This window comes from Trichechus manatus, unplaced genomic scaffold (genome assembly GCF_000243295.1).
Source record: "Trichechus manatus latirostris isolate Lorelei unplaced genomic scaffold, TriManLat1.0 scaffold00024, whole genome shotgun sequence".
NCBI classification, from domain to species: Eukaryota; Metazoa; Chordata; class Mammalia; order Sirenia; family Trichechidae; genus Trichechus; species Trichechus manatus.
In genome coordinates, this window is record NW_004443960.1 from 4,543,354 (window position 1) to 4,568,960 (window position 25,607).

Below are 25,607 nucleotides of genomic sequence, written 5' to 3' on the forward strand. Positions count from 1 at the left end.
CTGGAAACGTTACTAGTTTTTCAAGGAGAGAAAATAATTGAAGAGCCCTTGGAAACATAGTTATTCGTCTGTGGTATTTTTAGTTTAAAAAACATAAAAGATTGTTTTCTTGTACCATTTCTTTCCTATTTTTCTTTGGGCATTAAAAGGCTGTTTACCAGAAAAGCAGTGATACTAAAGCAGGCTGTCTGAGTAAGCGTATCTTGCTGAGCTGTGGTCAGGTTGTAGAGTTAAACCCAGTGGCTGTAGTGGAAAGCTGCCTGCTCATCCCAGCTCTGTGGCTGTCTGCTTGCTTCCTCTCTTGGCTCTGTGCACTCTCAATGCTAGTGCTCTTGCAGCTCTGGCTCCACATGCCCGAGGGGCCTTGGGTGGTAAGAGAACAGCGGGTGCCACCTGGAGTTCCCTGGGACGGCCAGGCCTCACATGAGAGCCCAGCCTGCTGTGGGGTGGTGGTTGCGGCTGGAGGACTGAGTGGCCCGAGTGGCCTGGAGTCACAGCTCTGTGAATGTGGTACTCAGCAGCTTCCTGCCTCATGGTGCTCAGTGTCCCATGCCCACTGAAGCCTGCTGTGAGTCCCAGTGCATGCAGAAAACCACTGGCAGGCGCCTTCTGCCTTGGTTGAGCCTAGAATGCTCAGCATGTGGGGGCTTTCGCTGCTTCAGAAGTGATCCCCTTGGCTCACTTTAAGGGGGGCCCTTAAGAGAAGCCGAGATCCTGAAGGTTGTGTGTCCTGTTTTTGCTTACTCTTTTTCAGATGCTTCTCAGCTTCATGGGAAAGCGCCCAGTGTACCACGGAAATTGTGACCTCTTCAGCAGAAGGGCTTGACCAACTTGGGTCTGGGTGGAAGCTGAACGTGTAGGTCTCAGAAATTGGACGTTCACTGTGCTTTCTGCAAACTGGTTTTCTTCTGCAGGAGGTGTGTGCTTTGAAGGGAGCATTTCTTGGCACGTGTGACGTGCGTCCGATTAGGGGAGCAGCCCCCTGCTCTTCAAGAAGCACTTACTTACCTGGTGCTCCGGGCTTCATGGCTGTGTCACTGGGCAGTGGTCGAGGGGCGTGCTGGGCCCTGCGGGAGCCCGTGGTGACTGGCTCCAGTGGTGCGGCAGATGAGTTTGCACACCTGCGTTTCCAATCTGCCCGACCCTTGGCCTTTGGTCAGAGTACCTCATGGCGCCCTACTGGCCGGGGCTCCTTCTGGCCACAGCAGGATCCCCACCATGGCCATGGTGTCCGTCTGTCCTCAGGCCGTGTGCCCCACAGGACAGAAACCTGGGCTGAAGCCACAGCTGGGAGATGACCTTGTCCCTTTGAGGGACACTGAGAACACCTGGTGTATGCTCATTGTGGGGGCCGGTCTCTCCTCTGAGCATGACAGAGAAGCTCTTGTAGAGAAGAGACCTTTGTAGGTTCACCCATTGTGATAGGATTTTTAAAGACACTTATTTTTGGCTCAGTTTTCATCGTCCCCATGAAATGCATTGGACGGAGTGGGACTGTGGCTCGCATGTCATGTTGTAGGAAGACATAATCCCAGTGCCTTTATGGTGGAGCAGAATCAGACCGCACGCATCCATTTCAGCCCTGAGCGCGTCTCAGATGAAGTTCTTTGTAAAGACATGTCTGTAGTCAAGACATAGCCAGTTTTATTTGAGTTTTTTAGGGTTGCACATCATAATCTGTGCCGCCCTGACTGGAAGGTCATGTGGGCCTCAAAAACCCAGTTCCCAATTCAGCCAGGGCCCCAGCTGTTTTTCCAGAGTTTATATAGGTGGACTCCAGAGCCTCAAAGCCCTGTCTTGGTGGACAGAGGGGACGAGGGGTTCTAAGTCACGGTAGACATTCCACTTAAGTTTTTTTCTTGGAAATCACTCTTAGACAGAGCTGCAGTCACTGGCCCAGGAAGCGTCTGTCCCGCAGACACAGGCCTTGACATCCCGGGGCTCTCTTGGGGGTGAGGCTGTGAGTTACTTGAAGGGTGACACGTGGATGAGCTCAGAGAGTAGGTCAGAGACAGACAAGGACAGTCATTCCAGATCCTAGATCACCAAGCGTTCACGCTCAGCCAGTGCTATTTCCTGGAGTCTCAGGGCGCTGGCCCGTGCCTGTGCGGTCCGCGCCATGGGTGTGTGGGGCCGACAGCTGCAGCTAGGTTATGTCACGCGTGGGGACAGTGAGTGGAGTCCTCAGAGTGCACACGCGTGTGAACACACTATAGCTGCTCGTGGTATCTGACCCCTGGGATGCACACTCAGCAGCTCACTGCCATGCAGAGGTGTGCCGGCCTCCCTCGGGGAGCCAGGCCCATGTCAGCACTCAGCCAGGCCTCTGCTCTTTTTTTTTTTTTAAAAACAGGAGAACCAATATGCGTTTCACATTGGGCTAAGTGGATTCCGTATCCCTTTATTTTTTGCAACTCGGATTCCAGTTTGTTTACAGAATAGTCTTAGGTAGTAGCAAAAGAGCCAAAGAAGAGATTTGTGTTGCTGAGCTCAGAGCCACCAGGGAATGCTGAGCAGTGGGGGTTCTCCAGGCTTGTGTGCCTCGACCACCCCAGGCACAGTCCAGCCCCCCGCCCCCCACGCTCCCTCCTCCCTGTACCGTCGAGTGTGCAGCTGGAGCGGAGTACCCTCGTTTTTAGGAATCTAGCGATGCCTCTTGCCTCAGGGAAACGTTTCTTTGATGGGGAGTTTATGAGATTTCTTTTTCTTGTTTATGCTTTATTTGTGGTAACGGGAGAGTGAATGACTTCAACAGCCACGGCAAGGCAGAACTGCAGGCCCTGGCCACCGCGGAAGGCGGGTGGCTCTGGGCCTGGGGCCGCGGCGGCTGCAGGGGTTTGCTCGGCAGGCATTGCCTGAGCACTGAGGTGTGAAAGGGCTGTGGCTTTTGTGCAGCGGTTATGTTGGTGTTAGGGGGTGGTGTGGAAATTGTTCATCTTGTATAAAGTAACTCAATAAATTGTTTCAAGGTTTCCAAAACGTTCCCTTTTTTTTTCTTTTCTTTTTACTATATCTGCAAGTAATTGTTTCTCCCACAGAAGCTGGTATATATGGAATACCCACCTTGGCTGAAAGCCAGGAGGGAGTGGGGGGTGGGGAGGATATGCTTCACATGCAAAAGAGGAAAAAACACGCTTACAATGAAATGAGAACCAAGCCACCAGGTTTTTATTTTCGCACTATAAATAGAGCTCCCCATTACTTCTCATTTTCTTACACAGTGCGTGCGCTACAGACCCAGAAATTCATTTGGTGAAAAGTCAGCTGTTTTGCATACCTAAATACCAAGGAGATAAGCAAGACGTGTGAGGGTAAGGCACTGAGACTCGGGCTAACAGCAGCACAATCCGCTATTATAGTCTTTTCATTTCAGAGCCGTAGGACGATCTCTGGTGCATGTTTTGGAGACATCTGGCTGACAATTCACCTTCACTCTAGCACCGAGGGCCAGACGCGGTTCTGGTCTCTCTGAGCCTTTGCTGGCAGACAGCCCAGCTGTGCCTTGCGAGCAGGGTAACTCCCCAGGAGGCCACTCTGACGGAAAGCTGGTTCTCAGCCAGAGGCCCAGAGAGTGTGAGTGCTGGTCAGGGCCCTGGTGGCTGAGTCCCTGGGTCAGGGACAGGTGTGTGGGAAGAGGGTCCCTCCGCCCTAGAGCTGGGCCATCTGGTATGCCAGGCCCGAGCCGCGTGGGGCAGGCTCACCCGCCTTGGTCGGCTTCTGCTTTAGTAGATTGCGGATTGTTTCCAGGCATCACACAAGGAGTCTATTGAAAGGAGTGTGCAGGAAATAGGAAAAAGAAGGGCATCGCAGCTGTCAAATCATCATAGGGCACAGTGAGTTACCCCCGGGCTGGTGACAGTTGAGGGCGAGTCACTGTCGGAGAGGGGTGCTCTGAGTAGCCTGGTGGTGAGGCATGGGTACAGTGCTCAGCTTCGCAGAGGAGACTGCATGAGGGTACACGGGGCCAGAGACAAGACACCCAGGAGGGTCGTGGGTAGGAGAGGGTCGGCCACCGAGAAGCGACTGGTGGAAGCGCGGGGCCTACTTCTGCCCAGACACCAGGACGGCCAGCTCCTGGATGGACATGTCTTTGTTGATGTAGCGGTCATACTGGGCCGGGCTCAGCCGGCCGCTCTTGAGGGCCTCCTCGATGGAGAACTTCTTGCCGGACTTCCTGTCGTGGATCACCGAGGACTCCCCGTTGGGGCCCTTCACCGATATCTCCTCCCAGTCGCACTCCTGGCTCCGGAGCTTCACAAACATGCTCCAGTCGATGAGGCCTGCCCGGTGGGCCTCCTCTGGGGACAGCTCGCGGCCCATGTCGGGGTCAATGACCACGATGGAGCGCCGCAGGTGGTTCTCCCGCTGCTCCCGCTTGACGGCCACGTTGCCCAGGCGTTTCTGCAGCTCGTCGATCTCAACGTCCTTGTCCTTGGAGAGCCTCTTGAGTTCCTCCAGCTCTCGCTCCAGGGAGCGCAGTCTGGAGTCCAGGCTCAGCCCGGCGTCCACTGCCGACAGGCTTCTCAGGTCCCACGTCTCCATCGCTGCCATCTCAATCTCCGACTGGAGCCGCCTGGTCTCCAGCTGCAGGTTCTGCCGCTCCAGCTGCAGCTTGTGGTTCTCCTCCCTCAGGAAGTCTAGCTCCTTGGACGACTTGGAGTTGTGGAATTCCAGCTCGGACAGCTTGGCCTCCAGCCGGCTCACCTCCACATCCAGCTCCCTCTTGCTCCGGCTCTCCTCCTCCAAGCTGCCCTTGAGTTTCTGGATCTCTCGCTCCGTGTCGCCCTTTCCCACCTGGACGCTCTCGGAGAAGACCACCTTCTCCTTGACCTCCATCTTCTCCAGGCTGAACAGCTTCTTCCGCAGGGTCTCGAGCTCGCTCTCCAGGACCTGACGCCGGTGCCGCTCCTCCTCCAGCTGGAGCGTGAGCAGGGCGTGCTCCCGGACCTGCTGGGGGTCCTGCTGCAGGACCAACTTCTGCTTGAGGGTCACCTTCTCACGGGCCTCGCCCTCCTCCTCCTCCAGGTCGGCCAGCCGCTGCTTCAGGCGCTGCACCTCCAGCTCGGCCTCCCTGCGCACCTGCCGCTCGCGCTCCAGCTCCTCCAGCTGCCGCTCGAGTTCACTGCGCCGCCGCTGCAGCCGCCGCAGCTCCCTGCGGAGGTTGTCGATCTGCCGGAGCTCCATGTCGATGCTCTCGGTGAAGGAGTTCACCTCGGCCCGCAGGCCCGGGTCCTCCTCGTACTGGACCACCTCCTGCTGCACCACCTTCTCCCTCACCCGGGAGAGCTCTTCCTGCTTCTCTTTGATCTTCTCCTCCTGCGACGCCTTCTCCCTCTCGAGGTCCACCTGCTGCTTCTGCTCTTCCAACAGCCTCGCCCTCAAACACTCCACTTCCTCCTTGGTCTGGGGGTCTTCCCGGAACTGGAGGATCTCCTGGACGACCTCTTTGGTCTGCACCTGGGGCTTGGTGTCTTTCAGGGACTGGATCTCCTGCTTCAGCTGGTAGATCTCCAGGTCGCACCTCTCAATCAGCCTGGTCTTGTCGACGATCTCCTCCCTGAGCCTCTGGAGCTCCTGCTCCATCTGGGGGTCCGTCTTATACTTGATGACTTCTTTGGTCACTTCTTTGACCTCCACCTGGGGGCCCCGCTTCCGGAGTGCCTCCAGCTCGCTCTGGTAGCTCTGCAGCTGCTCCTCGGCCCCCCTGTACTTCCTCTCCTGCTCGACCAGCTCCAAGCGGAGGTTGGCCACCTCGCTCTCGGCCTTGGGGTCTGGCCGGATGATCTCCCGCACCTTCTCCTGCACCACCACCTTGGCATTCTCCTCCTCCAAGGCCCAGATCTTCCGGAGGAGCTCCGTCTTCTCCCTCTGCTGGGCGCGCGCCCTGGCGGCCTCGTCCCCGTACTGGCGTTTGAGGTCGCTGACCTCCCTCTCGGTGGCCAGGTCCTTCTCCACCTTGAGCACCTCCTTGACGGTGATCTTGCCCTCGGCCATGGCCCGCTCCTTCTCCAGCCTCCTCAGCTTGTTCTGCAGGAAGCTCAGCTCCTCTTCCTGCTTCTCCCGCAGCCGGCCCTCCCGCTGCTGGTCCTCCTGCAGCTGCCGGAACTCCGCCTCCAGCTGGGGGTCGTTCTGTAGCTTCACCACCTCCTTCTCCGTGACCTTCTCCTGCACCCTGCCCTTCTCCTCCGCCAGGGCCGCGATGCGCTGCTGCAGCAGGGCCACCTCTGCTTCCCGCGTGCCCTTCTGCCTGCGCAGCCTCTCCAGCTCCTCCCAGAGCCGCAGGACCTCGTCCTCCTGGGCCCGGTCAGGCTCAATGCGCAGCACCTCCTTGACCACATACTCCTGCCCCACGCCACCCCCGGCCTCACGCTCCAGCACCCGCAGCCGCGCCCGCAGCGCCTCCTGCTCCTCCTGCAGCAGCTGGTTCTTGTGCTGCTCCTCCGCCAGGGTGCACTGCATCTGCCGGAAGCTCTCCTCCAGTGCGGGGTCCGGCACCTTCTTCAGCACCTCCTTCCTCACCACCGACTCCTGAGGCTCCCGGTTCTGCAAGGTCAGGATTTCCTGCTGGGCACTCCTGACCTCAGTCTCCAGCTGCTGCCGCCGCTGGGTCTCCTCATCCAGCTCCTTCCTAATCTTCCAGGTCTCCTCTGCCCCGGACCCCGGCTTGCTCCCCTGCAGTGTCTCATGGGTCACTTCCACTTCTGGCTGCTGGGATGGAGAAGACAAAATGCGGTTAAAGCCGGGCTCTCGGGCGGCCGTGCCCCCAAGTCAGAGCTGATCTGGGCCACCTGGGAATGGGTCAGACTGGCTGTCCTGAGGTCCCAAAGGACTCCCCCAGCGTGGGCTCCCATCAGTCCCGTTCTCGGGTTACTTTTGGGAAGGTGAAACCAGTAGCTTGGGTTTCTAAAATGCATTGGTCACAGGCTAAAGCCACAGAAGACGAGTGCAGCAGCGGTGTCCCCCTCGGCCCCGTTCCCGAGGCCAGCCTGTCACCCCAAGGTATTTTTCTGTGCACACACAGCACGTATGCCCTCAGCGTGCACCCCACGTTTGCTTCTCCCCCACGAATGGTGGTCTCCTGTGCCGCACCCCGCCTGCCGAACTGAGTAGGTGAAGGTAATTCCACATCGGCACAGCGCGCTACTTCATTATTTTACAGTATGCAGCCTTCCGCTGTACGCACGGGCCACGATTTACTTAACTAGCCCACTGCCCAGGAATGCTGAGGCGCTTCTAGGTTCTTACTATTACAATGTTGTCATAAACATTATGGACTTTAAAAACTAAGTTAATGTTTACCAGGCACTGGGCAGATGTTTACTGACTTAAGGACATGAGAACCCTCACCGCCCTCCATGGCCTCAGGAGCAGTGGCTCAGCCCAGCGTCTGCCCGGGCACTGCCCGGAGACGCCAGCAAGCGGCAGTCCCCTGAATTCACAGGCTGTGTCTCCGAGGCAGAGTGAGTCTTTCTCACCTGGCTCGTGAGAGTGGTTTCAGTGGCATCTCTGGCTGAGATTGGTTACCTGTCTCAGGAGATTCAGCGCGAACTCCAGATTCTGCAGCCGCTGTCTGTTGACGGCACTGACCTCCGTGAACTTGGCAGCAAGAGCGGCTTCCTGCAGGGAAGGCGTTTAGGAGCACAGTCAGCAAACAGAAGTCTGCAGGCTAATGGGAAAGAGCTGGGAAACCTGCACACAGCGTTTGGCGTCTGGTGTTCAGGTGTTAGAGGCATAGCTGCTGCTGCTGTGGTTTTTTTTTTTTTTTTTTTTTTAAAGACTTTCCAAACAGTTACACTGTTGTCCCTAAATCATATGTTGAATTGTTTATATTTACCTCATTCATTTTTTTTAAATTATTTTGTTGTTAACATACATAGCAAAACATACACCAATTCAGTCATTTCTACACATACAATTCAGTGACACTGATCACATTCTTTGAATTGTGCAACCACTGTCACCCTCCGGAGTTGTTCCTCCCCCATCAACATACACTCACTGCCCCCTAAGTTTCCTATCTAATCTTCCGAGTCGCTGTTGTCACTTTGATCCCATATAGGTAGTTCTTAAAAGAGCATAATGCTCAAGGTAGACCTACCTCATTCATTTTTAATGACACCGCTATCAAATTCTCCCAACTGGATTTGCTAACCCTCTAAACTGTTCCATTGTTTTAATTCTCTTTCTCTGGCCCAGTATCACAGTTTTAATGAGCGTAGCTCTATAATAAGTTTTAATAAAATCTGACAGTTGTTAGAACTGAGGGGTAGCTTCTTGCCCACTGATACCTGGAGCTCTCCTGTAGTCTCTGGAGTGGAGAGAAAACTGATTCAGAGTCAGAGAGCCCAGATCTGGGTCTTGGCCCTCGTGACCCCGAGCCAGTCTCCACCTTTTGTGAGCCTTAATTTTCCGGTGCACGGGAAGAACTAATAACGTCCGCCCTTCTCCTGGGTATCTAATGAGGGCCACCAACGCAGGAGCCCCCCACAGCCACCCTGGGGCCCGGATGCCTCCCCCTGCCGGGTGTCGCTGTAGGCCTATTGATGTCAGCGTCCTAGAATGAGCTCATTCTCTCCTTTTACCCAACCTGTTTGCTCCCTGGGGGGGCACTCAGCCCAGTCTCCCTATTGTGTGTGCATCTCAGAGGCCCGCCTGCAGGGCCCTGGGGAGCCAGGCAGCCCGCCCCTCCCCTCGCCACCCAGACACCGGCACAGCTCACCTCTTCCTTCACTCTGGCGGCCGGAGACTGCAGCCTCGCCCTCTTGCTCACGTGGCTGCTCCTTCCATTCTCCAGGTCGAGCAGGGACCTTAGTTTCTCTGCTTCTAACTCGTAGTCCTGGGTGAGAGAGACATTTCAGAGAACAGATAAGAGCAAGTAAGAAGAGACCAGAATGTCCTCACATCCCTTCCAGCTGACCCAAGCCCTGGCCTTTGCCATGGGGTGACTGAGTCTTTAAACCACACTGGTCTGATAATCGGAGCCCTGGAGGCACAGAGGTTAAGAGCTTGGCTGCTAACCAAAAGGTCGGCAGTTGGAATCCACCAGCTGCTCCTTGATAACCGTATGGGGCAGTTCTACCCACATGGGGCTGTTCTACTATGTCCCCTATAGGGTTGCTATGAGTCGGAATCAACTCGACGGCAACGGGTTTGGTTCTTTGTTTTGGTCTGATAATCTGCACAGGTCTTTCTCCCAGCTGCACTCTTTGTTAAGTGCCAGGAGAGCCTGAAAATTATTACTGCATCTGCCGGGCATCGCTACACCACCGAAAAACAGGCGAGGAAAGGAAAAGGTCTGCCCACAATCCCCCCGCCCTTGCCACCTGCTCCAGGGTTTGCCCCCGATGCTGCCCAGGTGCCCGGAGATGCCGACATCCCACTGTCTCCACTTCACATCAAACATACGCCTCTTCTCGTGTTGCCACCACCTCATCTTCATGGTCATCAGTGTGATAACTTTATAATCCATCTAGTGGACGTACGATGATTGACCTAACCGCTCCTCTGCTCTTGGGCACGTAGGTTATTTCTAGCTTGTTTTTACATTTTTGTTTCTAGTTGGCTATTATCAATAATGCTGTTACAACAATTGTGTTTATCCTGCATGATGGTTCTTTTGTACTTTCTCCTTTAGGGTAAATCTCCCCAAAGAGTTTACTGGTACAAAGCGTATAAAATCCTTTTAGGGCTTTTGGTGCCTAGTACCATCCTGTTTTCCAAAAGGGCTGTGCCGTTTACACGGCCACCGGCAGGGTGTGAGCCTAACCAGTTACTCATCAACCTGCCAGAGCCGGGCGCCGCTCTCCCTAGCTCCCCTGGTGTAGAGAGGTACCTGCTGTGTTGTGCTGGGGCCAGCGTTTTACATCTCACCTTTACAGCTTGCTGGTACTGCTGGGAATTGGCACAGACTTTCTGTACTTCCCGTTCCCTGCTTGCAATGTCATCTAGCAGGTTCTGTAAACAACAGAGATTTTAAAAATCAAAAGTAAAACAAAAAAACTCACTTGATAGATGTTATGGATTAAATGGTGTCCCCTAAAAATGTGTGTTGTAAATCCTAACGCCTACGCCTGTGGTGACAATCTCATTTGGGAATGGGTTGTCTTTGTCACGTTAATGAGGCAGGATTAGCGTAGGGTATATCTTGAGTCAGTCTCTTTTGAGACATAAAAGAGATTAAGCAAGCAGAGAGAGACGGGGGAAGAGAGATGCCAAGCACATGAAGAACAGAAGCTCAGGAGAGACAAGGACCTTCCCCCAGAGCCAAGCACAGAAGACTGCCCAGAAGCAGAAGCTCAAAGAGACAAGGACCTTCCCCCAGAACCGACAGAGACAGAAAGCCGTCCTCTAGAGCTGGAGCCCTAAATTCGGACCTCCAGCCTCCTAAACTGTGAGAGAATAAATGTCTGTCTGTTACAACGCCCACTTGCGGTATTTCTGTTACAGCAGCACTAGATGACCAAGACAGTAGAGTAGCTGGATTCCTTAGAATCTGCAATTATTCTTCTCTTGTATGAAGTATGGCACCCTGGTGACGCCGTGATTAAGCTCTCAGCTGCTAACCGAAAAGTCGGCGGTTTGAACCCACCAGCTGCTCTGCGGGAGAAAGATGTGGCTGCCTGTTCCCATAAAGATTACAGCCTTGGAAACCCTGTGTGGCAGTTCTGCTCTGTCCTATAGGGTCACTCTGAGTGGAAATCGACTCGGTGGCTTCCTTGTACTCATTTGTCCATACAAAAATCAGTCTTGAGGCACTGTGAGGAAAGGCCAAGAAGACCCTTACCAATAAACTCGTGTTCTAACTGTTCTGACATCATATTTAAATCTTCTCGTTCAATCTTCAAATAATCCTATGAGGTAAGTACCATCATTATCTCCAGCTCAGGAATGGGGAAACTGAGGCACAGTAGGGTAAGAAACTTGCCCACGGGGACATGGCTGACGAGCGATGGAGTGGGCCTTGAGTCTAGGCTGATTCCGGTGCTCAACCCCAAGGCATGGCTGCCTTCTGAGGAGGCAGGACTCCAAAACAACAGGATTTTTTCCCACCAGGGCTGCTCTGGTGCTTCTGTGCCATTGTCTTACTCAGCCAGCCTTCATCGAGTGTCCAGTCTGGGCCAGGCCCTGTGCTGGACACTGAGGAAGGAGGGTTGGGTAGGCACAATTCCGGTCTCAAAGAGAATGGGGTGCTGGGCACCAGGTAGGGCCAAGGTCCAGCAGGACAGCTGGGCCAGGCTCTGCCTCGTTCCTGCCAAGGCCGTCAGCTACCACTGCCTCTCTACTTCCTGGGGGCCTGGCTCCCCTCCCCAGAGAAGGGCTTATTGGCCTCCGACCCTCCCTTTGCCACCATACATCTGCAAAAGCAGAAGCCTCCTTACCTTCTGATTCTTTAGCTTGGTCTCCATCTGGCCGAGGCTGTCTGTCTCTTGGGGCTCGTAACTGGGGCTGTCGGACAGGAACTTGAGCACATGGTCATAGCCACTGCGGTAGTTATCGTAAGCGGCCTTGGCTTTCTGCAGGCTCTGGGACCTACAGGAGGAAAAGCCACTCAGGCCTCTGCCACGGGGAGCAGGTGCCTCACTGGAAGCCACCTCGGAACCCTTTTAAAAGAGGCTGTCTGTCCGCATTTCTTTAAAAAGGAAAGAAAAGGTAATTTCACTGGAAATAACCTAAACACCAGAAAGCGACGAATTCAATAAATTACGGAATGTTAAGTTGGAGCACTTCATAGCCTTCGTAAAAAACAAGGTAGGTCTCTGTAGTGACTTGCAAAGATACGTGCAATATAGTAGGGTCTAAATAACTCGTGGTCAAAGGAGACATCGCAAGGAAAAGTTAGGAAATCTTTTGAACTCACTGAAAATAAAAATATCTGTATTTGTGGGATGCAGCCACAGCAGTGCTTAGAGAGAAATACATAGCATTAAAAAGCTTATTAGAAAAAAAGAAAAATCTCAACAATCTAAGCTTCTACCTTGAAGAAAAAGAAGAACAAATGACAAAGAGCAGAAATCAATGAAGTAGAAAACAGAGAAAAATGATTGAAATCAAAAGCTAGTTCTTTGAAACGATCTTAATACAAGATAAGCCTCAGACAGACTGATCAGAGAAAACAACAACACAAATACAACAACAAAAAGAAGGTAATAAGAATGAGAGGGGATAACACCTCAGATCCTACAGATGTTAAAAAGGGGAAGAGTGTTACGAACAACCTTATGCCAATAAACTCAACAACTTAGATGAAACGGGCAAATTCTTTGAAAGACACGAACTACCAAAGTGAACTCAAGAAGAATTAGATAACCCGAATGGTCCTGTATCTATCAGAGATTCCATTTGTAGTTAAAAACCTTCCCACACACAAAAAACTGCAGGCCCAGACGGCTTCACTGGTCAATTCTACCAGGTGTGTAAGGAAGAAGGACTATGGCTTCTACACAAACTCTTCCAGGAAACAAGAGGAGGGAATTACTACTGACTCATTTTATGAGGCCAGTGCAATATACGACAGGAAAAGTAACAAGATGCAGTATATTCGGTATGTTGTTATTCATGTGTCTCTACCTGTCCATCCACCGATCCATCCATCCATCCGTGCTCTTATAGAATATTTTGGGGAGGATACATAAGAAACTGGTAACCTCCTTACCTTGGGAAGGAGAGGGACCAATATAATCACCGTTTGAGTTTCTTCGCGTGTATATTGCTTTCTTCAGAAAGAAAATTACTTAGGGACTAAACAAACAGCCTTCACTGGCTTCTGGAGGATTCCTACCTTCACAGTTTCAAGGCAGACCGGCTCAGCCCGAGGCTGCTTCCTCATCCCTGCCACCCCCGCCCACCCACTGGCCACCTCACTCACCTGCGGTCAATCTGCTGGCACAGGTTGTCGAAGCGCTGGTTCAGCTTGTGGACCTCAGCCTCCTGGCGCTCGAGGTCGGGGCAGTGCTCCTGGAAGCGGCTGGCCAGCGAGCTGGAGCACTGCTTGGCCGTCTGCAGGTTCTGCTCGGCCTCATCCAGGAGGGACTTCTTGGCCTGCAGGTCAGAGGCCATGGCCTGCCCGGTGGGGAGGGAGGAAGGGTGGGCACCGTGGTCAGAGCTCCTGGAGCGCAGGGCAAGCACTCTGCCTGAGGTGCTGGGACCCCTGCTTGGGAGGGTGTGCAAGCCTGGAAGCAGGAAGGACCCATGGATGCCTCTGGGCCTCTCCTCCAACCCGGCGTTCATTCCTGCTGTGTCCTGAGGAAGGGGCTACAGAGGGGGCACAGCCTGGAATGGCTGCAGGTAGGCCAGCGCGTGCGGGGCCCAGTGGGCAGACGCCACGGAGGGGAGGCCGCAGCCCTTCTGCTTAGCTGACTTGCCATGTGGGCACAAGGGCCAGATCGATGCTCAGCGAGACACTGGAAACCTGGGTTTTTACGCTGATGTTTGATTTCAAAGTATAATGAGCTCCTGAAATTTCACAGGCCACACAGACCACATGAGCAGCTGGGATTTGAGCCAGAGGCCTCCACTTCACAACTTCCTATTTAACACCCCGTAGGAATTCCCGGAGGAGCCCTGGTGGCGCAGTGGTTAAGCACTCGGCTGCTAACTGAAAGGTCAGCAGTTCAAACCCACCAGCTGCTCCTCAGGACAAGAGACCTGGCGACCACCTCCCGTGAAGATGACAGCCTTAGGAAACCCTATAGGGCAGTTCTGCTCTGTCACGTGGGGTCACTGAGCCAGAACTGACGTGACAGCAATGGGTTTGGTTTTGATTTTAGGCATTCCCAAAACGGAGAGACTCGCCGCTGGGGAAACTCGCAGCCTGTTTCCCCTTCTGTCAGGGCGGTGGTGGGATGGGATATGCCCAAAAGCCGCCCCCACCTCAGAGGAGGGCTCCCTGGGGTCCCCGACTCACAGCCAGCTCCTGCCTCTTGTCATCCAGGGCGTGGCCACTCTCAGGCACCGTGTCGTCCTGAGTGAGCTGGCTCTCGTACGTGGCCAGCAGCTCCCGGCCCTGCTGCAGGCTCTTTTCCAGGCAGTTGGCAACAGTGACCCTGAGGACAGGGGACAGGAGTCAGGGGGTGCCCTCCTGGCCCCCTGCCGGCTATCCTGGCCCCCTGCTGTCCGCCTGCCACCCACTTCTCCTGGGCTGAGTCCAGCAGCTGGGCCAGGCGCTCGTATTTGCCGTTGGTGTCGTCCACCCGGGTCCTGAGCAGGGGCGTGCTACCGCTGCCTGGGAGGGCCTGGACAAAGGCCTCACACTTGGCTGTGCTCTGCGTCTTCTCAGGCTCGATGCGTAGCAGCTCGTTGGTGATGTTCTGTAAGGACCAGAGCCCCCGGTCAGCACAGCCAGCCAACCCGGGCAGCCCCCACCACCCTCTGTCCCTCTAAGAACATGCCCAGGCAGGCACAAAGAGGAGACCAGCATTTGCTAAGAGGGCAGTGGACCCCATGCTCACGGACAGCGAGAGAAGCGTTGAGGCTCGGTGGAAATGCAGAGGCCTGGGCCCATGCCCTGGAGGCTGCCGGCTCTGGGGCACCGGCCCAGGAGCCTGCATTTTTGGTGAGCACCCCTCGGCGCTCTGGTGCAGGTGGATTGTGACTAGCAATAGTGACGACAACAGTCAACAGGTGGTCCTCGCTAAGCACTTACTGTTCTGAGCACTTCACTCGGACGACCTCATCTAAGCTGTGGACAACCCTACGCGGTAGGTACTCTCACTGTCCCCATTCACCCGGGTCCTCAGCGCCTACAGAGGTGGAAGGAGCACCCCTGCCATCGCCATGACACAGAACTGCTGGTTACACGTGGCAGGCGGCCCCCATCAAACACCTGCCATGAATGTCCCCAGACCCCTGTGGGGCTGAGACGGGGTGAGCACAGAGTTCTTCAGCGCCCAGCCTGTGCCCCCGCCTGGTGGTACCTTGAGGTTCTTGGCCCTCTCGGCACTGTCCTGCACAGCCCGGCCCTGCTCCAGGGGCGGCCGAAGGATGCCTGTGATGGCTTTCTCCTGCCGGTCCAGGTCACGGGCCACCTTGTCCAAGCCAGCCAGCAGCTGCCGCCCCTGAAGATCAGAGGGATCTGCCGGAGAAAGCCAGGGTCAGGGCTGGCCGCAGGGGGAAGTGAGGCCAGGGAGGGGCTAGCCCGGCCTCCCCTGCCCCTGCCTCTCCTCCCACAGCACAGCCCTGGCCCTGCCCTCCCTCCATCCTCCCAGATGGCCGGCCGCCAGCACCCACCTCCAGGGTTCTCTGCCTTCAGCACCTCGTGCTGCTGCTGGAGCACGCTCTTGCTCCCGGCTGCCTTCTGCCGCACAGTCTGGTACTGGCTGACCAGGCTGGGAGAGCAGAGGAGCGGGCTGGGGCTGTGGTGCCCACCCACCCCGCCACCCACAGAGGCAGGCTTCCCAGGCCTCTAAGTGGGGCCCAAGAAGCCCCCAGGTGCAGCCAGCCCACACCAGCTCCCTCCTTTGCCCCTGTACCTATCAGCCAGGGCCAGGGCCTCAGGGTCAGTGGGGGGGATCATGAAGCAGACGGCCGGGGCGGTCAGCTCGTTCCCGGTGCTGTCCGTAAGCTCCCAGCTCTCGCCGTTGTTCTTCTGCAGGGTGTAGCTGTAGCCCCGGGAGATCAGGCCCTGGAGGGCAGGGCGGGCCACACCATCAGAAGACTCGTGAGCCCCACCCTGGCTCACACCAACTCCCTGCCTGCCCCGTCGCTCTCAGACCTGGGGATTCTTAGCCTATCTCTCAGACCCACCCCAAGACATCACCATATAGAGGCCTGGGCGGGGACATCAGCGGGGTCTGCCGGCCCAGCACCCCACCTCAACTTCCTTTAGGGAACCACCCCTCCACAGTCCAGGTCCACGACAACTCTGGGGTGGACACGTAACTCAGGCCTGGCCCACAAGAGAGCAGCGTCCCAGCCACAGTGATTGGCTTAGGGTGGACATGTGACTCAAGCCAGGCCAATGAGCACCTTCCCTGGGACTCTGGTGGAATGGCTGGGGCTGCCACGCCGGGGGAGTCTAAGGCCAGGGCAGCTGGGGTAGAGGGGGGTACACGTCTCCCACGAGAGAAATGCCAGTGGCAGGTGAGGACGCGGGTCCCAGAAAGCATCGCCAGAGGCCTTGGAAGCAGCCACCCTGCTGCTGAGACTTCCCAAACCAAAACCCATTGCCGCTGAGTCAATCTCAACTCACAACAACCCCACAGGGTGGAGCGGAACTGCCCCATAGGGTTTCCAAGAAGCAGCTAGTGGATTCCAACTGCCAACTTGCTGGTTAGCAGCCGAGCTCTGAACCACTGCGCCACCAGGCCTTCCCAGTGATGTGAAACTGGCAGGTCTGGGCCCGCAGGGCAGCGGCTCACCTGGTCGCCCTCGAAGTCGCAGAGCGCCTCCACGGGGATGGGCTTGAGTGGCGTCTCCCGCCGGTACTTGAGGGGCACCACCTGCTGTGCTCGCTGCTGTAGGCTCCGCACCACATCCTCGTACTTGTCCAGCGCCTTTTCCTGGTCCTGACAGAGTGGGGGAGCCGGGTGAGACTCACAGCCTCCCAGGTGAGGTGGGGCGGAGTGGGGGTGGCAGGCGGGGGCTGGGGTGGGGACAGGGAACCCCATCACGCACGTCCAGCTCCCGCAACAGCATCTCGATCTGGTAGCGGTCCTTGAAGTCGGGGCTGTATTTCTGGTTCAGGTCCGAGTCCACTTTCCACAGCAGTTCCTGCGCGTCCTTCACGTCTTTGTGGAACTGGGGCGACCAGGTGGCCTCATTACAGGCAGGAAACCACTAGAAGCCCTGGACCTTCTCCCAGCTGTGGCTTCAAGCTCAGTCCCAAAGGTGGGGCTGGTTGCCTCAATCACCTGACCCACAGGCTCCTGATCCACAGGGCCTGGCCCAGGAAGCCCCACCCACCAGCCCTCCGATGCCACCTCTCCCACATATCAAGTCGTCGCATCTATGCCCGCAAGCTTGGGGCTCTCCTCTCTACCCCGTTCCTTTCTGTGCTAGGCCAGGCTGTCTTGACATGATACTTTTGTTGCAATTCTCAACAGACGGAAGACAAGCCTCCCGCTTTGTTCTCCAAAGTCGTCTGGCCTGTTCTTCCATCAGATTCCCTAGGTAGTACAAATGGTTAATGCACTTGGCTGCCAACCAAAAGGCTGGAGGTGTGAGTCCAACCAGAGGCACCTCAGAAGAAAGGCCTGGCGATCTGCTTTCAAAAAATCAGCCACTGGAAACTGGAGCACAGCTCTACCCTGACACACTTGGGATCACTGTCAACTTGACACAGCTGGTATTCTTCCATCAGGGCCAGCAACTCTGAATCAGGCAGTCATCCCTGTGCCCCCCATGCCCCAAGCTAAACACAGACCTCCCTGAAGCTCAGCCCAGCAGGACTCAGACACCCAAGTCCAAGTTCCCCCAGACTGCCCAGTCCTAAGAACCACTGCAGCTGTTGTTAAAAACACACACTTCTCTCCCCCACCAATGACTGGCTGAATCAGACTCTAAGGCCCCAGCCCCGTGGGGAGAATGCACAGGGCCCCCAGCACGCATAAGGCCTACCCACGTCGTCACTGAAAGTTTGGGCACCAGGAGCCCCTGCCAGGCTTCTGAAGCCGAGGCCCCAGGGGAGCTGGCAGGTCCTGAGCCTCCTCCCACAGGTGGGCAGGTACCTGGTGGTAGTCTTCCATGAACCTGAGGTGGCTCTCCTCACAGATGAGCAGGTTCAGGTACTCCTTCCAGTCTGCATGCACGGCCTCCATGTGTGCCTACGGCAGGGAGGGGGGCAGGCGCGGTTGGTAGGGTGCTAGCGTGCAAGGGAGGCCCTGGCAGGGCACTGGACCCAGAGAATAGTGGGTCAGAGAGGGACATCTGGTGTCTGCCTGGGTGTGGCCCTCACAGAGGCTGTCCGCTCCTGCCCAGAGGCTGGGGAACGGGCAGGGCTTGGGGGGTCACCGTGGGCCGGGCACCTGGGGAGGGAGGAGGAGAGGGGGGCAGTCTAAGAGGCCAGCAGGGCTGCCCCGTACGTTGCTCAGGTTGTGCAGCGCACAAGGGACAGGCAGGAGCTCCACCTGCCCAGACAAAGGTGGCCTATGGACTTCAGAAGCGCTGGGGCCCAGGGACAGGACGCGGCAAAGGTGCAAGATGCTGAGAGAGGGGAAGAGTCAGAGAGAGCAAGAAGGAGCTGGCCAAACAGGGAGAGAGAGGGAGAGAAAGAGACAGACAGACATGGATACAGCCTGACACAGGACCACGACCCTCCAAGGGCTGCCCAAGTGCTGGGGGCACGGGTGGAGGGCTGTTCCCTCCCGCAGCGCACCGACCTCGATGGAGTTCCTCCCGGGATGCTCGGCTGCCAACAGCTGGTCCCCCTCGCTGTGCAGCTTGTTGATCCTCTCCTCTTTGCCCTCCAGGTTCCGGCTGATGAAATTCTACAGTGTGGGGCATACAGGGTCTCAGCGCCCCACCTGGCCGCCCTCTGCTGGCTCCCCTGTGGCTCCCCTGAGCCCCAGTGCCCACCTCGTACTGGCGCTGGCGGCTGGGGTAGTCGAGGTTGCGGTCGCTCCAGTCGTACTGCATGCGGCCCTTGGCCTGCTGGTCCAGCCAGTACAGCTCATTGGTGCAGCGCTGCATGTAGTCCTGCAGGGAGCTCAGGTGCTGCTGCCGTGCCTGTGACAATGCCTGTGGGTGGCGGGGGTGACGCAAGGACAGGCTGGGCCCTGGGACGAGTCACCTGACGCCCATGAGCCCCATTCATTCATTCAGCAAACGTTTAGTGAGCCTCTACTCAGTGCCAGGCATCGCTCCAGGCACCAGGATACAGCAGGGAGCAAAACACACAAAACCCTCACAGCACTGACATTTTAGCAGAGCCTCAGTTTACCCATCTGTAAAATAGGGATGACGATAGCTCTGGCCTTACAGGGCACAGGGAATGGTATACAGTAAGTGCTCAATAAATGCTAGCAGCAACGGCTTCCACTTGCCCGCTTATCATAATCCTTCAGAGAGAGCCAGAAAGAGCAGCAAACTGCTACTCGGTTCTGTCTGAGAAGTGGGGGCAGGAAGGAAGGGGAGGCAGAGAGATGCTCGTGCTTTCTTGTGTATAACAGTAACAGCCCCTACACGCCTATGGTATATTCCGTATATGAATACACCATGGACTGCCAAAAGAACGGACATGTCTGTCTTGGAAGGAGTACAACCAGAATGCTCCTTAGAAGCAAACACAGTGAGACGTCACCTCACATACTCTGGACATGTTATCAGGAGGGATCAGTCCCTGGAGAAGGTAAAGCTGAGAAAGAAGGGAAGACCCTTGACGAGATGGACTGACACAGTGGCTGCAACAATGGGCTCAAGCATAACGATTGTGAGCGTGGCGCAGGACCGGGCAGGGTTTCACTCTGTGGTGCACAGGGTCGCCGTGAGTCGGAACCGACTCGACGGCCCCTGACAACAGCATGTATGTAGTCCCTGTGGTGCCAACAGTTAGCATGCGGTTTCCCGTTCTTACCGTCTCCACAGTTTTGCCCTTTCCAGAATGGCATTCGTTGGGACTCAGACAGTACACAGCTTTTTCAGACTGGCTTCCTTCACTTAGCAATATGCATTTAAGGTTCCTCCAGGGCTTTTTATGGCTTAAAAGCTCATTTCACCTCATGCTCAACTGCTAACCAAAAGGTTGGAGATTTGAGTCCACCCAGAGGTGCCTTGGAAGAAAGGCCTGGTGAGCCAATTCCAGCAAATCAGTCATTGAAAACCCTACAGAGAGCAGTTCTACTTTGACACACGTGGGGTCACCATGAGTCAGAACTGATGGCAACTGGTTTAGTGCAGATTTTAGATTCGCCAACCCCCGCAACCCCTGTGAGCCAGCAGAGGCCTTCAGCCTGTTGCCTGACCTGCACATTCTGGGTTCATCAGCACCTGCAACCAACCACAAGAGCCAGCGGAGGCTGTCAGCCTGTAGTCTTACCTGCCAGCCCCTACAACTGTGTGAGCCATTTCTTCACAACTGCGTGAGCCACTGAAGTAAATTTCTCTCCATATGTCTAGATACACTTCATTGGTTTTACTCCTCTAGAGAACCCGGACTAAGACAGACAGGGACTTGTAGTAACTCCATTCTACAGATGAGGAAACTGAGGCTCCCAGAGGCTAAGGAGCCCACTTAAGTTCACACCGCTAAGAAGTGGGGGAGCTGGGATTCGAACCCAGGCAGCTGGCTCCGGAGCCTCCTAACTGCTATAGCATGCTGCCGCTGTATTCTCACGGCTGCGGTGTTGGAACTGCTTGCAGAAGAAAGCATGCATGCACTGCTTACGCAATTTCAAAAAGAACGCATCTGGCACATCCATACAGGGGAACATTATTCAGCAATTAAAAAACAAAGAGAGCCATTAAGCCTATGAAAAGACATGAGGCGTCTTTAATGCACACTGCTAAGTGAGAGAGGCCAGTCTGTAAAGGCTATACACTGTATGATGCCAACCGTAGAACCTTCTGGAAAAGGCAAAGCTATGCAGACAGTAAGAAGAACGGTGGTTGCCAGGGCTCAGGGGTGGGCTGAGGGTGAACAGAAGGCGCACAGGGCATTTCTAGGGCAGTGAGACTGTTCTGCATGATACTGTCATGGTGGACACATGATATTAAGCATTTGTCAAAACCCACAGGGCTGTACAACACAGAGTGAATCTTAATGTAAGCTATGGACTTCAGCGCATAAAAATGCATCAGTACCGGTTTAGCACTAGGGACAAACGCACCACAGGAACGCAAGATGTTAACAACAGGGAAGACCGTGCGCATAGCGAGAGGCGGCATACGGGAACTCTGTCCTTTCGGCTCCATCTATCTGTAAAGCTAAAACTACTCTAAAAAATAAAGTATATTAATTTTTTTAAAAAAGAATGCATTTTTAAAAAGTCGTAAAAAGGGAAAAAGAAAACTTCTGTATACACAGCACGTGGCACCGCACTCGGCCCATAGTAGGTGCTTCCTAAAGAAATAACAAGCCTTAGGACAGGCTGTACCCCTCGGGGTCTAGCAGAGTTTTCCATGAGCACAGGGCTGCCTCTAAGGAATGGGCTGGGGTACCGTCTCTTCTCACTTAATCCCCTCCTGTTCTGTGACATGTTTACTGCAAGCCTGTATCATTCTGACGAGGCAGTGGTGGTTCGGTGGTGGAAGTCTCGTCTTCCACGCAGGAGACCTGGGTTTGATCCTCAGCCAATGCACCTCATGAGCAGCCATCACCCGTCTGTCAGTGGAGGCTTGCGTGTTGCTATAACGCTAAACAGGTTTCAGTGGAGCTTCCTAGTCTAAGACAGACTAGGAAGAAAGGCCTGGCGATCTACGTCAAAAATCAGCCCATGAAAACCCTATGGATCACAACGGTCTGATCTGCAACTGATCATGGGGATGGTGCAAGACCGGGCAGTATCCCGTTCCGTCGTGTATGGGGTCGCCAAGAGTCGGGGACCGACTTGACAGCAACTAACAACTAACACATCATTTTTAACAGTAAGTTAATGAAATACAAGGATGCTTCTCGTCCCCATGACTCTGGGCTCCCAGTCACCTCCCACACTCGCGTCCCTTCACGGCGACACTTCCTCCTGAGAACTTCTCACCAGCAGTTTCTGGTACTTGGCCTGCAGCTCGCCGTTCTGCTCCTGAGGACAGAGCCAGGGACACAGGTTAGGTCGACAACACGGGCCTGAGCCCCCTCCCTCCCTGGGTCCCCACCTCCACCACACACCTTGTCCCTGTCCTTGGCGAGGTGGGGCCCGATGGCCTTGACCTCATTGTGGAAGATGTTGTGCTGCTCCACCTGGTGATCCACCAGCGGCAGCTCTGTCCCGAAGCTCTGGCTGCTCAGCTTGTCCTAAGTGGAAGGCCAACACGGGGGGAGGGGCTAGGCGGGGGCCTGGCTGCCCACTCACCCCTCGGACCCTCAGCTCTCAGCCCTGGACCTGGGGACAATGCTCTGTTCCTCACAGGGCGTAAATGCAGTGGCCCCGTGAGAGGCAGGGAGAGATGCTGTTAGAGATTGAATTGTGTCCCAAAAGGATATGCTGAAGTCCCAACCCCGGTACCTATGAATGCGACCTTGTCTGGAACTAGAGTCTTTGCAGAGTGTTATCAGCTAACGTGAGGTCACAGTGAAGCAGGGTGGGTCCTAATCCCATATTACAGTATCCTTATAAAGAGGAGATGCAGACATGGGGAGACAGAGGAAGGACACCACGTGAAGGCCCATCTCCAAACCAAGGAGTGCCTGGAGCCACCAGAAGCTGGGAGGGCAGAATGGAAGAGATTCTCCCTCAAGCCTCAGAAGGAATCAACACAGCCAACAGCCTGGTCTCGAATTTGCAGTCCCCAGAACTGTGAGACAATCAATTCCTGCTCTTCTAAGCCTCCTCATTTGTCGTGTTTTGTTAAGGCAGTCACAGACACCAGAAGAACTAGATGGTGCCCAACTACCACTACCAACTGTTCTAATCAGGGCCACAATAGACCCTGATAGAATGGGAGAAAAATGTGGGACAGAACCCCAAATTCCTAAAAACAAACAAACAATAACAGAGCCACTGGACTAGCTGAGACTGGAGGACTCCTCGACACTACTGCTCTGAAATATTCTTCAAACCTTGAACTGAAACTAACCCCTGAGGTCACCTTGTAGCTAAATAACAAACTGGCTCACAAAAGAATGAGTATCACCTGTACGTACCATGCTACTTTAAAAAGTCACCTATATGAGACCAAATGGTCAACAATTACTTTATTGGTAACTTTGAAACGAAGATGAGAGGGTAAGGGGGCAAGGAAACTAGATGAATGGAAACAGAACAACCAGAATGGAAATAATAAGAACGTTTACGCCTTGTGAAGAACGTAACCAATGTCAATGAACAACCTGTGTAGAAACTGTTGAATGGGAACCTCAACTGCTGTGTAAACCTTCACTGGAAACACAACACAGTATTATTACAAACAAAAAAATGAACAGAGGCCATCAGGTTTACCACTGCGATCCCACTTTCTGAGCCTTCATCCTGATACGTGTCTTCTCATTTAATCTCACAACCACCTAAGAGGCCCACAGTTATCGCCTCATTTTGTAGATGGGGAAGCAGAGGCTCAGAGAGGTGGAGGCAGCTGCCCAGGGTCACACCGCTGCAAGTGGGGAGCCAAGACTCCGACTGAGGAAACCCTATTGAGTGGCCATGCTCTTCTCCACAAGGGCATGGGAAGGGCAGACTTCCCTCAGAAGCCCAGCCGCTGCCCCACCCTGATGGGCCAGGGTGGATAGCGACTGCTGGGAAGCAGCATGGTCTGGCTAATGGGGCGCAGGGTCTGAACCTCTGCTCCTCTGTGTGATCTTGGCCCCGGGCCTCTCTGAGCCTCCCGGGCAGGACTGTGTGCCCGTGAAGTGACAAGACTCTCCCTGCACACAGGCCCCCTCCCCAGCTGTGTCCCTGGGGCCCCGCCCCAGCCGTACCAGCTTCTGGTCCACCAGCGCCACCCAGTTGACCTGCGGGTCCACCTCCTTCACCGCCAGGTTGTAGATCTGCATGTGCTTCCTGCGCAGGTTAGTCACGCGCTCCTTCAGCTGCCGAATGCTGAGCGGGGACAGAGGCCACCCCGGTTAGCAGGCCCCGTGGAGGAGCCCCCCAGAACCCGGCCTCGGGCTTTCCACTCAGTCAGCTCTCTTGCGCCCATCCTCCCACCCCTCCTCCTACCCACCTCCCCTTCTACCTTCCTCCCCCATCAATGTTTCCTGAGGGCGTACTGTGTGCCCAGAACCACAGACGGTTCCAGAAGACCCAGGCAGGTCCACTGCCCTCTAGAGCTCACTGTGCCCTGGGGGAGGCAGCTGGACCCGTGTGTGCCATGCCCCGAGAGATCTGAGCCTGCCTGGGGCTGGGGTGCACGGCCGAGGGGTTGTGAACGGTGGTTTCTCCCCACCTAAGCACGGGTGCCAGCCAGAAGCACAGTCAGCTCGGTGCTGGGAAGGTGGGTGGGGCCTCGGGGTCGGGAAGAGCTGGAGGTCAGACAGTGGGCGGGCTCAGGGAACCACAGCCACACTGTGACCAGAGCAGGGGACACCAGCTCTCTGAGCCTCGGTCTCTTCAACAGCAAAATGGATTATTATGAAGCTCAGGGAAAGCATTTGACCTGTGCCTGGTATGAGTCGGAAACAACTCGACGGCAACGGGTTGGGTTTTTTTGTTTGGTATCTAGTTAGCCAGTGGCCGCAGAGCCAGCTCCGACTTATGGTGACCCTGCACGTCAGAGCAGGACGGGGCTCCATACAGTTGGCAGCGGCTGGTTTTTCAGAAGTGGATTGCCAGGCCTTTCTTCTGAGACACCTCTGGGTGGACCTCGCAGTTAACGGCCAAGGTGTTAACCGTTTACATCACCCAGGGACCTCGTCCAGTATCTGGCTAGTCCTCAGTAAATGTCCCCCTGACTCAGCTGCCCACAGCCTTCCAGGGTCGCTCCTGAGTGCTGAGTGCCCTCGGGCACTGCCCCGCAGCCCTCCTGCCCTGGCTCAGAGCCCAGAGGCTCCCCGAGGGCCCAAAGCAGTGGGGACCTACTCCTCGGCAATCATGTCCCCTTGGGGGTGCTTCATGTGCTTGGCGATGGCCGCATCCGCCTCCAGCATGTACAGCAGCTTCTCTGAGTCTGACACCTTCTGCAGGACCATGTCCCGGTGCTCTGGCTGCCGGCCCTCCTGCAGTTGGGCCAGGTCCTACGAGGTCACGAGAGAAGACAGTACTTCAGGTATGGGGGTGGCAGAGCCATGGGCGCTGGAGGGAGAAGCCAGTGAGGGGCTCCCACGGCTGCCCAGCTCCACCATCAGGGGTCTGGGGAAGTGTTTCTCCTCCAGCCACTCAGCACATGACTCCCAGGCGCCTGCTACGTGCTTGGTACTGGGACACGGCTGTGAATGGGAGAAACCTGTCCCCCGCCCACCTGGAGACCACCGTCCAGTGAAGGAGCAGACACACCCCACCATGATGAACGCACGTCCAGTGTTTACAAACGAAACAAACCACACAAGGAATCTGAGGGAGCTGCTTTAGCTCCAGGGACACAGCTAAGAACAAAGAATGAGGCGGGTCCAGCCAGAAGGAGCAGGAAGACTGTTCTAGGCAGAGGGAACAGCCCATGCAAAGGTCCTGTGGCAGGAAAGAATAGGCTGTGGTTGAGGTGTGGCAAGGCGTCCCTGTGGCTGGAAGGCTGGGTCCCGTACCCTTTCTGTTCTCAGTGTCCTCATCTCTACAATGGGGATAAGAAAAACACCTACTTCACAAGAGGCAGACAGGCTAATGGAGGAATATTACTCAGACTACTGACCTATGCCAGGGTTCCATCCACATGAAACGGCCGGGAGAGGCGGGGAAGTAGATGAGTGGTTGCCAGGGGCAGGGATGGGAACGGGGATCACTGTACATGGGCCAGTGGACGCTACCGGGGGATGGAAGCGTCTTGAAACTGATCTGTGGTGACGGCTGTACCACTGGGTGACGTTACCACGATCACTGAACTGTTCACTTGAAATGGGAGCATTTCATGATATGCAAACTAGGCCTCAATAGAGG

The 25,607-nt window shown here is 55.4% G+C and overlaps 2 protein-coding genes across 4 annotated transcripts in view; one reads left to right on the forward strand and one right to left on the reverse strand.

Annotated features, from left to right (window-relative positions):
• Nucleotides 1-2,972, forward strand: part of UBN1 (ubinuclein 1) — a 28,717-nt gene extending 25,745 nt beyond the window's left edge. For all 3 annotated transcript variants that reach the window (XM_023728449.1, XM_004373229.2, XM_012554645.2), the window contains one exon: nucleotides 755-2,972. In XM_023728449.1, the coding sequence (XP_023584217.1) occupies nucleotides 755-804 (50 nt within the window). In that variant the 3' untranslated portion in view covers nucleotides 805-2,972. The remainder of the gene's footprint in view (nucleotides 1-754) is intronic.
• Nucleotides 2,973-3,974: 1,002 nt separating this feature from the next.
• The window catches only part of PPL (periplakin), a 49,997-nt gene continuing 28,364 nt past the window's right edge, over nucleotides 3,975-25,607 (reverse strand). Inside the window, exons 3-22 of the mRNA XM_004373230.1 lie at nucleotides 24,600-24,754; nucleotides 23,501-23,621; nucleotides 21,755-21,880; nucleotides 21,627-21,668; nucleotides 18,511-18,672; nucleotides 18,315-18,422; nucleotides 17,664-17,759; nucleotides 16,612-16,734; nucleotides 16,356-16,502; nucleotides 15,468-15,619; nucleotides 15,226-15,323; nucleotides 14,913-15,070; nucleotides 14,128-14,306; nucleotides 13,904-14,042; nucleotides 12,866-13,059; nucleotides 11,379-11,529; nucleotides 9,871-9,954; nucleotides 8,720-8,836; nucleotides 7,525-7,617; nucleotides 3,975-6,708 (exon numbers count right to left, since the gene is read on the reverse strand). Coding sequence (XP_004373287.1) covers nucleotides 4,042-6,708; nucleotides 7,525-7,617; nucleotides 8,720-8,836; nucleotides 9,871-9,954; nucleotides 11,379-11,529; nucleotides 12,866-13,059; nucleotides 13,904-14,042; nucleotides 14,128-14,306; nucleotides 14,913-15,070; nucleotides 15,226-15,323; nucleotides 15,468-15,619; nucleotides 16,356-16,502; nucleotides 16,612-16,734; nucleotides 17,664-17,759; nucleotides 18,315-18,422; nucleotides 18,511-18,672; nucleotides 21,627-21,668; nucleotides 21,755-21,880; nucleotides 23,501-23,621; nucleotides 24,600-24,754 — 5,112 coding nt within the window. The 3' untranslated portion in view covers nucleotides 3,975-4,041. The remainder of the gene's footprint in view (nucleotides 6,709-7,524; nucleotides 7,618-8,719; nucleotides 8,837-9,870; nucleotides 9,955-11,378; nucleotides 11,530-12,865; nucleotides 13,060-13,903; nucleotides 14,043-14,127; nucleotides 14,307-14,912; nucleotides 15,071-15,225; nucleotides 15,324-15,467; nucleotides 15,620-16,355; nucleotides 16,503-16,611; nucleotides 16,735-17,663; nucleotides 17,760-18,314; nucleotides 18,423-18,510; nucleotides 18,673-21,626; nucleotides 21,669-21,754; nucleotides 21,881-23,500; nucleotides 23,622-24,599; nucleotides 24,755-25,607) is intronic.